Below are 13,698 nucleotides of genomic sequence, written 5' to 3'. Positions count from 1 at the left end.
AGGTAGGAGGACAGGGCTCTTGCCCCGGGTAGCAAATTTAAATGTGGCTTCAAAATGAAGATCCAAAAGGATGCTACGACCTCCTTGACGAGACTAAAGTCTTAAAATTGTGTTTTTAGGACTTCAATTTCGGGGGAAATTTCGCTGGTTGAACCACCGATCTTACAGACCCAATTAAGTATCTGATTCACCCCTTCCACCTTTACTTAATCAAACATTGCCTAAAAATGTTGGCTCCAAAATCCAACATGTGTTTTCAGAAGACAGCCCTTCCTAATGTCATCGAAAATTGCTTAATGATATTTTTCAGATTTCTTTTTCAAAATTTTTGCGATGAAGGGCCCCGAAATCCATTCCCGAACATTACTACCAAAGATAGTCTCTATTAGCGTTTTTAGAGAGGGCCCTAATCCCAACCCCTCTCACTTAACATATTGAAAACAAACTAAAATTGCGTTTTTCCAACATCAGTTTCAAGAACTTTCGGGGAAGGGCCCCGGATCCCCCTTTTCTCCAACACAATTATTATGCCTCAAAATTTCGTTTTTAGGCGGTTCGGTGGAACCACAGGACCCTTCCTGCCTAAACTAACCTGAAATTGACTTCAGTTTCAAAAAATAGTTCGTGAGGACACACTGAACCCCCGCCCGCTCTTAGTCCCATCGTTATCAAACAATGCTTAAAATACGATTTTGGGACATATTTCTAAAGAATTCCGGAGGAGAACTGCCAGGCTTATGTAACTTTTTACGGCGCTCGGGCATACCCATCTATCATCGAGGTGAAGTGGACGAAATTCTACAGTGTTATTTTTCAGATATTAATATTGAAAAATATCCGAAAGATCCGCCGAAGCTTCCCAGTTTTGTTAACGTCACCAAAGATAGCATAAAATTGTGTTTTTAGAAATATCCATTTGGGAACCCCAAAACCCTTCCTTCCCAAAAATAGCCTAAAATGGATTTTAACTCCGAAAAATATTTCGGTTTGGAATATTTTCAAGTTTCCCCTATCTATTTCAAATATAGCCAAAAATGGGTTTTTGAAACAATAGTGCCTAGAAATTCCCGAAGGAAAACCGCCAGATCCCCTGCCGTCACCAAAGACAGCCTAAATTTGCATTTTAAACTTCAATTTCGAAAACTTTTGATGGGAGAGGATTTAATCTCTCTCTGTCAACAAAGATAACCCAAAATTTCGTGTTTAAAACTTCAGTTTTAGAAAATTTTCGGGAAGAGCGCTGATCCTTCCTAAGCTACGGTCACTAAAAATAGCTTCAAATTGATTTCAATTTTGAAAGAATTTTAGGAAAAACTCCAACATTACTTTCCCCTGAAGTCTCGAAAAAGTTCTTAAAACTGCAATATTTGACGTCAATTTCGAAAATTTCTCCATGCTCTTTGAATATACCCGACTCTCTTGTCCTTGCAACCAAGCACAACCAAATATTAACTAAAACTATTTTTCATATGCCAATTTCGATAATTTTCTGGGAGCAATCCCCCCTCCTTTGTCCTTCCTCTGACGTCACCAACAACAGGCAGTGCGTTTTTACGACTAGAAAATTTTGGTATCTATTACTTTCTCCAAAGATATAAATTGTACCTAAGGAGTTTCTTACTATAAAACTTTTCTTACTTTTTATAAGTTCATCATTCTTCTCTTTTCTTTTGTTTTAACTAGGGGGCTCTGTCCCCCTGCTCGCTAACACTCACCAACCCCAGAAGATTGCTTCGCAATCTTATTTGATTCGCCAAGATTTAAATCGTCAATTGGAAAGAAACAAAAAAACTCATAATGAGCGTCCCCTTTGGAACAAAAAGCACCCTTTCCCAGGTTTCAAAATAACTTGTACCAACTTGCAGAGCCGCTCTTGAGCATTGAAAAACTGCAGTTTTGTACGTTTGAAAAGTCGCTTTCACATTCGTGGTCTCTAGTAACATATTTTGCTCTTTAGCTCGGGGCTTGAATTGAGTTGAGCCTAAGATTTTCTGTTAAAATCGAAACCCTTAAAGTTTGTGAATAAGAAAGAAGAAACATGCAAATCAAAAAGACGTAACTATGGCAATGCCAAATAAAACATCAATAATTTTAATGGAGGTGAGATTATTCGAACTTGATTTTGTACGGCTTGTAACTTTTTTTCCTTTGGAGATAGAAGTTCGGTTTTTCAACCATAAGTCGAGTTAGATCTGAAGTAAAATAACCGCTCTTTCCTGTGTTGTCAAAAAGAAAACTGTGGGACAATTCCTTCTCTTTTTAAGGATGATACATTTAACAAAGAAAGTAGTGTCTAAATTTTCGCTTAGCCTAAAAAGGTTCGAGTCAAAAACGAAATAATTCTCGCTGTATTCAAGTTATGGTATTGAAACAAATTGCGTAGAACGCAGAAAATTCTACACTTTCCAACGATGTTTGATATTAATATGTGCAAGTAATTTTTCACCCCTTTAATAGGCAATAATATGCAATTAACGCGAAATTTGAGCTTAAAAATTTAATTACAAAAAACTAATTTGAATTTTTAAAAATAAAACCCCAGGTGTACACCCCCGGGGCTCAAAGTAATTTTGTACAAAATTTCAAGGCTGTTGGTGTTACGGGATGTCTTGGACGCACGTCTGCCACAGACTTCCTTCCCGAATTTCTTTGAAACCTTACTTTTGTTTACTATAAAGAGATTAGATTTTTTAAAAAGAATTAGAACTTGATGTAGAAATTTGAAGAAAGATTTATATGGATGTTAAAAATTAGTCAAAGTATGCAATCAAGGACACCCCCACCCCCCTCCGACCCCAAATGGGTACCCTGCTCTATTATTATTCAACTAAATTGCTGGAATTTCGCTTATCAAGATGTTCGATGACTTTTCTGTAACTCACACCTTATATATATGATGAAGCTAGGTCTGTCCATTTTCCTCCCTAAGTGCGCAGGCTCCCCTCAATTTTATAACCTCCCCCCTAAAAGAAAAACGCCACAATCTATTATAGAAATTAAAATCCTTATAAAAAAACTTCTCAAAAAATTTCAATGTCATTGTCTGCCTCATGGCCCCTGCTTTTGCTATCATTAATCGCATAAATTGCTGAAATATTTACCTTCCAAGATGTTTGATGGCTTTTCTCTATTGTAGATGTTAATAAACAGATGATGCAGCTAGAATCGCTCTCCCTACCAAGTAGGATGGTACTCTCAAATTTATCGCGCTTTCCCCAAAATGCGACCTTCTATTGAAGAGACTGAACACCTTTCGAAATAACTTCTCTGATAATTTCAATGGTATACTCGGCATCATAATCATGACATCCCCCCCCCAAATGGGCATGCCTCTTTTAGCTATTATCATTCAAATAAGTTGATTTTATTTATCCAGATGGTCCGATGCCGTTTCTCTGTTGCAGATCTTAATATGCAGATTTAACTAGGCATTCCCTCCCTTAACTGCGCTAGCATCCCTCAATTTTACCAAGCCCCCCTTTTCTCCTCAGAATTGCCACCCACTAATAAAAAAGACTTAAATCCTTCTAAAGTAATTTCTCCAAAAGTTTCTGCGGTCTAATCTGCCTCATGACCCACTCCCCCTACCCCCCGCACACATATGAGCATTCTTACTGTCGCTATTATTAGCAGAATAAATTGCTGAAATATTTACTCACTAAGAGGGCTGAAGGATTTTTTTCTGTTGCAGATACTATGCTTTGCCCTCCTCCAGGCCCGGATTACCCAATAGGCCAACCTAGGCCCTGACCTAGGGGCGCACGTCACAGAGGGGAGAAAAAAAATAAACAGCTTGCTGGGGAAGAAAAAAAAAGCCACGCTTTAGTAAATGGAGAAGCAAAATTTATCTAGAAAAGATTGCAACCAGAGCGCTAGGCATAGAAACAGTAATAGAAGGGGGAGGGGGCGGCGTGGTGCTTAAGTAGAGGTCCTTTTCCGGTCAAAGCATATAATTTTCAGTCTTTGATTTCAACAATAATTTCTTTAAAAAATATAGCTTTGACTAGAGGCGGGCGGAGTTCTCGAAGCCCACTAACCTTGACTTCCAAAAGGCGCACAGGTTCGAGGGCGCAAAAAGGAAGATAAAAAGAAGAAAAAATCCCCGAGTCGCACAGGTTTGAGGGCAAAAAAAAACTGATGGCGTACAGGTTCGAGGGCGGCCGATGCGCCGGCGGTGGGCAAGTTCGCCCCAGGCTTTGCCAAAATAAAAAACTTATTAGTGGTAAGTCACACACAGAAAAATTAGTAAAAATCACGACCTAGTTCAGTTATAAAACTTGTTACTGAAACTATTTTTCTCTTGTTTCCTGAAATTGCGTTAGTAAGTATGTGTTTTGCAATTAATAATTTATTAATTCATTTATTTATGACTATCAATCATCAGGGGCACTAAAAGTTAGTACTTGGGGGGGGGGGATTGTTAATTTTCCGAATGAAACTTCAAATCTTACCGAATGACAAAATACGAGCATGAAGATCACTTCAAAAATTATCTAAACTTGTTATTTATTTATTTTTTAGAGAGTTCTTGCCGATACCCGCCTTTTCCCAACATTTAAAAGATCATCTAAAATTTCCGCTGGAAAGTCCCCAAACCTATCCCGTCACCCAGCACTATCAGATGCATTAAAGGTAGAACAAATACACATTTACAGTTTTTATTTCGAATTTTTTCCAAGCGTTTCGTTTTAAAGACTAATTGCGACGTGGGTGGGGGGAGAGGAGCGAACTCATCCCTTTCTGTAACATCAAAGATAAGATAGAGGAAGCTGTGGTAAGCACGGGCGGGCAAAATTTACTTTTCAATTTCTGCTGGTCTCTGGGAATGGATCGGTAAAGTTTTCTGGCAGAATCTACAAAACTTATCTAATTTGGCAATTTTTGTCAGGTGAAACTCTCAAAAGTTTCAACTTAAAAACATTTTTTTTTAAATCACCTTTTTTTGTCCGCTTTTTTTGTCTCGTTCACCCCGCGGACAGGTGCCTTTGTACCCAAGGACATATATAAAAAAAAATGTATAAATAGGTCTGAAGAACTCAAATATACTCAATACATTTTCATAAGTCATTTTACATTGAAATACTTCAAAGATCCATTGAAAATAACACTAAACAAAGTATCAATTAGAAATTAAACTTTGAAAATTAACCGAAGGTCCCCCCCCCCCCCTTTTTTTTAATTTTCCTTAATTAAAAAAAATTACTCTATCTTTAAAAAAATTATTACTCTTATGAGAGGTAATGATGTTATGAATAATTAATATGTTTTTAAACAAAAAATTAACTAGATTCATGATAGTATATCTCTCTATTTACTATCATAATAACTTCAATTTATATGCAAATTGAAACCTTTAACAAAATTAACCCATTACAAAAAACTCAGTTTAGGTTAAACCAAGAAAAATCTCCACAACCAACAAAAAATTTCATTTGAAGTCCACTTCAAAAGAAAACAGGTGGGATTGGCGGTCTGTAGATCCTACAACAGGTGAAAGTTACTGAAACACTATATTTTCAAGCCCTAGTTCAAATTCATCATCATTGTTGAAAGCAAATTTCGGACGTTGATGACAAGGCACCATTTTGAGGTACTTCACACTGTAAGAAGACTCAGGTGTGACCCAAGGAGACTAAAAATTGGCGTCCGTGAATATACATAGTTGTGTGTCCTTGGGTACAAAGGTACGCCATTTTGGTTTTGCAAGTCAGTCACATCGACAAGACCACAGTTTCACAACATTAAAAATCAGATATAAAACCTTCAAAATGTAGGGAAACATGATACTTACAACAAAAATGAATAATACAATCCACGACGGACGGAAAAAAAAAAGAAAGTTTTTTTTTTTACTTAGGTCATACTAAAACCGAAAAAATGCGATAGAATCTTAAATGTTCGTTTGATGGCGTTGAAACTTCCTGGGGTACTGGAAAGAGCTGTGACATACACGTTGAACACCAATTAGGATCTCTCTCGACCGGAATTTCCCGACCAACATCCGTAGGTACAACCGTCCTTGGGTACAGCACCTTCCCCTACAATTACGTATGTTACGTATTTCAGTTTCGAAAACTTTCCAGGGCGAATTCCAAGTGCCATTACTTCCCGTTAAATCGCCTTGGATGGCCTAAAACTGCATTTCCAACGCTTCAATTTCTAAAAATTCTCGGGGGAACCCCCACCCCCCTCCCCCACCCATTTGAACATCATCGAACGAAAACAAAAAAAGAAATCCATCCCTCATTTGTCGACACACAGTGAAGCGCGAAATCTTCACTTGGCACTGGCCGCTGCTAAGTCTCGGAAGGGAGAGGGGATACGATTTCCATAGAGTTCGAATATGTGAGGTGGGGCGCAATCTCTAAGTTTGGCCTAGGGGCGTAAGTAGATGTTAATCCGGTCCTGCCCTCCTCCCCATAAAATGTTGAATTTATCAACCTAAATATATTGCTATATGGAAAATATCGATATTTGGAGAGCGATATAACGCGGTATTAAAATTCTGATATCGCCGAGATCTAGTTATAAATAATGTTGCATTGACATAATCTGTTTTTTTTTTTTTTTTTTTTTAATCTTTGGTCAAAGATTAAGAAACTGATCAACAACGGACCATGTACTGAATTTTAAAATGTTTTTGACTGTCGTCAGAAGAGTGTTGGTAGGATACTAAATGTTTTTAGCAATGCCCACTTTTTTGGCAAAAACTTTAGGAAAATCCAGAATTTTTCATCTTGCTTTTACAGGATATATATTTAATGATGCCATATTTACTTGAAAATACTCTAGGACCACAGTACCAAGTAGAAATCTTAAAGAGCACTTTTGACCATTGAAACAGTGGCACAGCCAGAAAACATTTCTGACTTTCCATGGCTTATTGATTATTTATTGGTATTTTTTGCTTTGAAATAATTAATAATTCATATTGATATCATGCTTACTTAGGGGGAGCCAGTGGTGTACCTAAAACCACAGGGTGTCCCCCCCCCCCTTAGGTTCTTATTGCTTTAACCTTTATAGTTAGAGTTCATCTTTATTCCTTCTTGGTGTTTGGCTTTTTTTTTTTTACTTAGAATAGAGCAACTTTTATGATTTTATTCACCAAAATTATTATCAAATCAAACATTTTTTTTTAAATCATTTTTTTGCATCTCATGAAGGGGTGGGGGGAGGGGGGGTGAAACTTCTCTGGGGTGACCACTCTGTGTTTCTGAAAAAAGAGGTCATTAATGGAGGTTGGTCGCTCTTGAAGGTCATGTAAAAAGCAGTAATGAAAATGCAAAAAACAATAATTGCACCAATGGAAGTCATTTATGTTCTGCTTAAAGTATATAAAGAAACCTTATGAAAAGGAAATCATCACCTCAGAACAACAGTAAGACATCTAAACCTGCTTACAACAGTTGTTGCCTATTGTTGCTCTGGGGCGACGATATACTTAAATAGAGAAACTAAAGTTGCCCTAAAATATACTTCTTACATTATTTCTCCATTTAGGAACTGATTTGCTTTAAAATGGGAGAAGTTATTTGTCTGGTATTGTTCTTAGTGTTTTCTAAACCAATTTTTGTTTTTAGTTCAGTTTTTAGTTGTAAAAATTAATCATTAAAGTTGTGATCATTAATGGATTCTGTGTACAGTGGCAGATGCAAAAGGGGGGGGGTCATGCCCCCCCCCCTCAAACCCGAGACAATATTTGAATGTTTGCTTAAAAAAATAATAACTTAATCGAAATAATTTTTTTAATTCACATTTTTTTAGGGTGGATACAAGGGAGGGGGGAGGGGTTGGAACCCTCACGAGGAGGGTCGTGAGGATCCCAACACCTTCCCTTAATCTGCGACATTACTTTGTAATCGTTATAAGGTTCATTGCATTTGAGCAGTGCAAATGACTGCTTGAAAAAAAAAAAAAAAAACCTGAACAAAACCATAAGAAAAAGTAAATAATTTTTGAATTCCTTTTTTTGTGGCATTATATGTCATTTTTCTATTGATATATAGCTCTGCTTGAGACAGTTTTAGTTTTCTGTTAGCGTGAAACCTCGTTAAGTGAGTGTTCCCGTAAATTGTGTCCTCGAATTGATGGAAACTGCTAAAAAAAGGCACGTTTTGCTAGAAAAGGACTACCTATAACAAAAACAATGAAGCTTTCGAGTGAGAAAACATTGGCGTCTGTTTTTGCAAAGTATAAAAAAAAAACCTCATGAACCCAAATTTGATGGAAATATATCCCGAGTTCCTGTATCAGACTTGGAGACGGCGACATCCTTGTCCACCTCTGATTTTTCTACAACTGAAAAGAATCAGTCTGTGAGTATTTATCAACATACGAGTTATATTCATAAAATATTTAATTTTAAATTAGAATCTCGCAGAATTTAAGTGAAGTTTTAATAGTATACTTCTGCATTCAAGATGGATTTGTCATAATCAGATATATGGATGAAATAGAGCCTTCTTTACTATAAAATATAAAAAGGAGCAGCGACCTTTGTAAGAAGCTATTATCTTAATATTTATTTCATTAAAATTAATATGCAATAGCTTTTTAGTTAGGTCATTTAGTTAATGGTTAATCACAACTTTTATGTTAAACAATCCTTCACTTCAGGGCCAGATCTATAACTTTCATGTTCCACTACAAATATTAACAAGCCCTATACGTTTTATCGACTTCTATCTAAGATACCATTCAAAGTCGCTATGTAAATTTGAACAGGACTAAAACTTTTTTCAGCACAAATTCAAAGTTCACCGTTAGAAGTGGAAATATCGTACTATTATCTCACGGCTTTTACAAGACGAATCCCCAGAGGCAAAACCAAGTGATTTATTTTAATTAAATTTTACCTAACTTCAAGAAAATTTACGTGAGACTACATTCTTAAGCATAAAAAAAGGGTGTTTGTGATCCAAAATTTTCGAAAATCTTGGGTTACCGTTTCTGTAAATTTAGGGCTGACAACAAATTCTAAAACCGAAAAATTATTTCAAAAAGAAAAAACTTTAAAAAAGGTTTTTTTTAGTGATTTTTGTATGCAAATTTGAATTTTTTTATGGGGTGGGAGGCTTCCTCATAGTTTCCGAAAATTTCAGACCGTCTTTAGAAGATGTTACTTGAGTCCACCGTGACCCCCCCCCCCCCCTAAATGAAATCTTGTATCCACCCGTCTGAGTACAACATGCCAATTTATTTATCACTTGTTCAAATGAGCTTAAAACAGATTCTGGCCACTAAAATGTCCTAGGAATCCCCCCTTTCTATTAGTAAGCAACAACTCAATTCCTAGAACAACCTTTTGAATAAGTACTTGTCCTTACCAGCCTCCCGCAATGATAGAAAACGGGTCTGGCCCACTGAGAGTTATACAAACAAGTGTCTCAAGGGTACAAAAACCTACGCGTTCTTTTTTGTAGTATTTTTGAGGCTATAAACAGCGGGTCACGAAAAGGAGTCCATTTGAACTGCCTAGAAAAATAGATTTCACCCCCTTATTCTGGTTAATTTACACTTTCATAAGCAAAAAGACATGTGTATCCAGACTAAAATCTTTTATTGATTTCTTTTTGTTATCTCTCTTTTGGTTTTCTCTTGGCAAAAATTCCTTCATTTTTTGGTGCTGAATTTTCCATTTTGCTAGGCGTTTCGAAAGGTTCTGATGCTCTCTCCCAGAGGATATTTAAAATTGAGTAGATAGGGAGGAAAATCGGTGCCTTAGAAAATTGGTCATTAATGGAGGTGGTCGCTAAATAGAGGTGATTGCCCATAGAACTCACACTGTATATGTAAATTGCTTTTTTGTAATTTTTTTAACTATAAATTATCTAATTTTTTATTCATATTTAAACAGTAGTCATGCCTCAACATCAACTAAGCTTGGTTCCAGGACCATCTGCAGATAAAGAAATCATTGGATGTTCAAGTAATGTAATATAAGAAAATACAGTGGATTCTCTCTCTATCTGAACATACCCTAATGTGAACACCCCAATATTCTGAACACATGTTCATGGTTCTATCGTATACATATGCATTATCTATATCCAGTCTCCCTTTATAAAGAACACCCCCATAATCGGAACACTTGTTCAATCCTATGAGTGTTCAGAACTGAGAGAATCGACTGTACTTATTTTATTTCTTAAAACACATATACTATATGTGTTTTAAGAATTCTATTGCATTAATGATTTGAGATTTTACAATTTATCACAAGTTATTTGCATGTATGTTTCTATAAAAATGTATGAGTGATGTGTTTAGTTCTATGAGTGTGCTATCTCACTCTAGTTAGTATCTGAAGCATATCCTAATATGTGGTAAAAAGAGTTTTTGTTAGTGATTGCCTAAAATTACTTAAGTGCATAGTAATGCCACGGTAGTCACTCTAAAGATTAATTTAATTCCATTCATTATAAAATAAAATTCATTTTTAGCTCTTGTGGCTATGGTCAAAGAGAATATAATCCAACAACTTTGCCTTTGAGCTTTGAAGTCCTTTTGCCTTTGTGTTTTAACACTGAATTAACCATTTTGATCCACCAAAAGACTAGATCAAAACCTACTACAAAGACATCTTGACTCCTGCATCCTCGCTCACTTAACTAACATTACAGCTCTTTCTCTATAAATTTCAATGTGACACTTATGTTTAAAAAAAATTTCAACACTTTTTCATTTCTAGAAATATACAGTAGACCCTTGTTTTACGCGAGGGTTACGTTCCACAGAAATGCTGCGTAAATCGAAACCGCGTAAATTGACTCCTAATAGTAGTGTTAAAATAGGGGTTAAGTTCCGTAGATAAATAAACTACTTCATTCTAGAGAATGACTAATTGTATAATAAGTTTAATGTGTACTTATATCGATTTTTAGGCACAACATGCATAAAGAAAACATAAATTAATTTTGTGTTCTGCTTATAAAGAGGAGCTGGCAATGATAGTCTCTAGGCAATTATTAAGAATTTTTCTCTGTATTTTTTTGTAGAGCATTAACACATCCATGACCGCTTGCGTCATTTCCATGATAGAATCTTCCTTCACTGACAAATCAGAAAGATCATTTCTATTGTCTAGGAGTGGCTCAAAATTTTCAATGTGAACATTTTTGGTTGTGCGTCACCGACGTCATTATTCTCGTTGGTTTTGGCCGCCTTTGTCACTCCTAAAAGCTCTTCTTCCAGTAAGTTCTGAACTGTGTGAGTAAAATAACTTTACTTCTGGAAAGAGCTTTGGAACCAATTACGTAAAATGTCTCCGTTGGCCCAAGCTTGATTATTAGCACGCCAAAATGCAGTTTATTATTTGTAATCTGCAATCTTTAGGAGTTTGGATTTTGAAGGAGGGAAAAATTTTATTTTTTCGCATGGCCGCACATCCGCGTAAATCTGAAACTCATTCGTGTAAAATAAAATAAAGGTGTCAAATCTTAAACCGCGTATAATCGAAACCGCATAAAATAAACCTGCGTAAAACGAGGGTCTACTGTATACTCACAGCTAATAATGCAGCCAAATTGCAATACTGACTTTTCCTTGAGTAGCTGCATAAAATAGGTCTTAACTCGGCTTCAAAGCGGAGGCACTTCTTTCAGTTAAATTATCATCCAACTTGTACTTTTTCATGCGATAAGTGGTTTCGTACTATGAATTTCCTTCATATTTTTCTGAACTTTTTGCTGCTCTGTTAATTTTGAAAGGCAATGATTAGGTGCATGTGTTTCAATTCTGTCCATAAGAAAAAAATTTTAATTGAAGCAAAATTAGTGATATCCAAATATATAAAATTTTTATTTATTTTGCATCTTAGGCCCCTACTTAGTTCAGGGCACCCCTGGTAATGCAACATATAAACTGTTTGTATTTTTGTTGAAAAGTTTAATACAGTAGACCTCCCACTATAACCTAGAGATAGGAAGACATGTTTTACTAAACATTGACATAACTATTAGTTTCTTTTTTTGAAACCAAATTTGAATTTAATGACCCAGTGATACAAACTTTTTTTTTTTTTTAACATGAAAAACTTGGAATGCTAAAGTAGATACAATATGAGAAAAAAAGGTTAGATGTGGTAAGACTAGATTTCTTGCCAGAAAGAAAGTATAAATTTTAAATATATTTCTTAGAATAACAAGGGACATAATGATTTGCACGGTGCTATTAATTCAGCAGTAAGATTCAACAGTATTGTAACAATGACAAAATTCAATTCATTACATCTTATGAAAGATATTTATTGTTTATAAGCATTCATTTGTGTATTAAAAAACATTAATCCATAACATTCAAATTTAATAAACTTTTATATTTTTAAAAATTCATTGTTTGAAATGTTTTTAGGTATTCCTCAAGCTCCTTCCAATGTAATAATTGAAGCAATACCTGTTAACCATGGAGATGGTCACATGACTTCAGAAGAAATTGAAAGACATTTAGAAGCAAAACATTCTCTGAGAGATCTAATCCCAGAGAAGACTCCCCTAACAGTACCAGTTGAACTCTTTAGTAATGAACCTTCTGTAATGGAATGGTCAGTATTAATATTAACTCATTTAAGATTTGAATATTGTTTCATGCCATTTGCGTATTAACATGGAGTTAAAAAATATTATCACCATTACAAAAATACTTTATACATATATTTGAAACATAATTTGAAATCATCTGCATGTTTATAAAGACACAATAAGCCACAGAAATTCATTATCATCTAAATAACTTTAACTTAAGAAAGAAATTTTAGATGCTTGTATGTTATCTGTTCTGCTGCTTAAGCTTGGGCATGTCAGGTAAAACCTTTGTGAGGTAAAATCCTGTATTTACCTCATCCCCCAGAAACAATAGTTTTCAGAAGTCTACAATGCAGTTTAAAAACTCCAAAAATAGTTAGCAAGGTAAACCAACATTAATCATAAAATTGGAAGAAATGCAACGAAGTTCAGAACCAAGAAATGCTTAAAAATAAATGCTAATCTTAAAAATTGTGTTTTAGAATTCAAGGAACCCCTTTTTTCAATGCTGAAAAGCGAACTTTTGGATGTAAAGCCATCCGATATAAGCAATAAGAAAGAACAGTAGACACACTTAAATTGTAAAAAAAAGCAAATTAACAGAGAAAATGAAACTCAGAAATTTATTTCACGATTCTCTTCAAGAAGAAACTGTTAAAGCAATAGATTTATCAAAACATCCTGTAGCAATAAATTTTGCTGGCCAAATGAAACTGTTAATTAATAAATTAGTAATGAATAAATGTTAGAAAAAATTAGTAAGGAATCGATTGTTATATTTAGAGAACGGCAGAATAAACATAATGCAGGAAAAAAACTACAGAAAATTGTTGTGAAAACAAAAAAAAATGCTGAATATTACAAAATAAAAATAAATGTAAATAATGAAAAGAACTAAGAATAGCAGAAAAAATTATGATAACATAACAGTTGAAAGAAAGATAAGAAACAAATGATAAAAATGGCTTAGGGATAGTTAACTAGAGTGATTCTTTGGAATGTGGAAAGATTCCTAAAAGTAAAGATCCAACAAATTTGGGGATTTTTGGATAACTTCTCAACAGTTACAATTAAAGGAGTGATTTGATTCCCCCGCAGTGTTGAGCAATTTTCATAGACTTATGCTCATTTAAGCTAAATTTCAAGATTAATTTGCTTTTTCCACTATTTAAAA

At 35.0% G+C, this 13,698-nt stretch overlaps 2 protein-coding genes across 3 annotated transcripts in view; one reads left to right on the top strand and one right to left on the bottom strand.

Moving 5' to 3' along the window:
- The window catches only part of LOC129220298 (uncharacterized), a 48,932-nt gene that overhangs the window by 31,244 nt on the left and 3,990 nt on the right, over positions 1-13,698 (top strand). For both annotated transcript variants that reach the window (XM_054854697.1, XM_054854696.1), the window contains exons 9-10: positions 9,860-9,931; positions 12,355-12,544. In XM_054854697.1, the coding sequence (XP_054710672.1) occupies positions 9,860-9,931; positions 12,355-12,544 (262 nt within the window). The remainder of the gene's footprint in view (positions 1-9,859; positions 9,932-12,354; positions 12,545-13,698) is intronic.
- LOC129220299 (transmembrane protein 199-like) overlaps positions 7,918-13,698 on the bottom strand; it is a 29,741-nt gene continuing 23,960 nt past the window's right edge. Inside the window, exons 6-7 of the mRNA XM_054854698.1 lie at positions 12,397-12,531; positions 7,918-8,301 (exon numbers count right to left, since the gene is read on the bottom strand). The gene's annotated coding sequence lies outside the window, so the exon portion shown is untranslated. The remainder of the gene's footprint in view (positions 8,302-12,396; positions 12,532-13,698) is intronic.

This window comes from Uloborus diversus, chromosome 4 (assembly GCF_026930045.1).
Source record: "Uloborus diversus isolate 005 chromosome 4, Udiv.v.3.1, whole genome shotgun sequence".
NCBI classification, from domain to species: Eukaryota; Metazoa; Arthropoda; class Arachnida; order Araneae; family Uloboridae; genus Uloborus; species Uloborus diversus.
The sequence above is the reverse complement of the archived record's forward strand: the minus strand, read 5'-3'. Positions and strand labels throughout refer to the sequence as shown.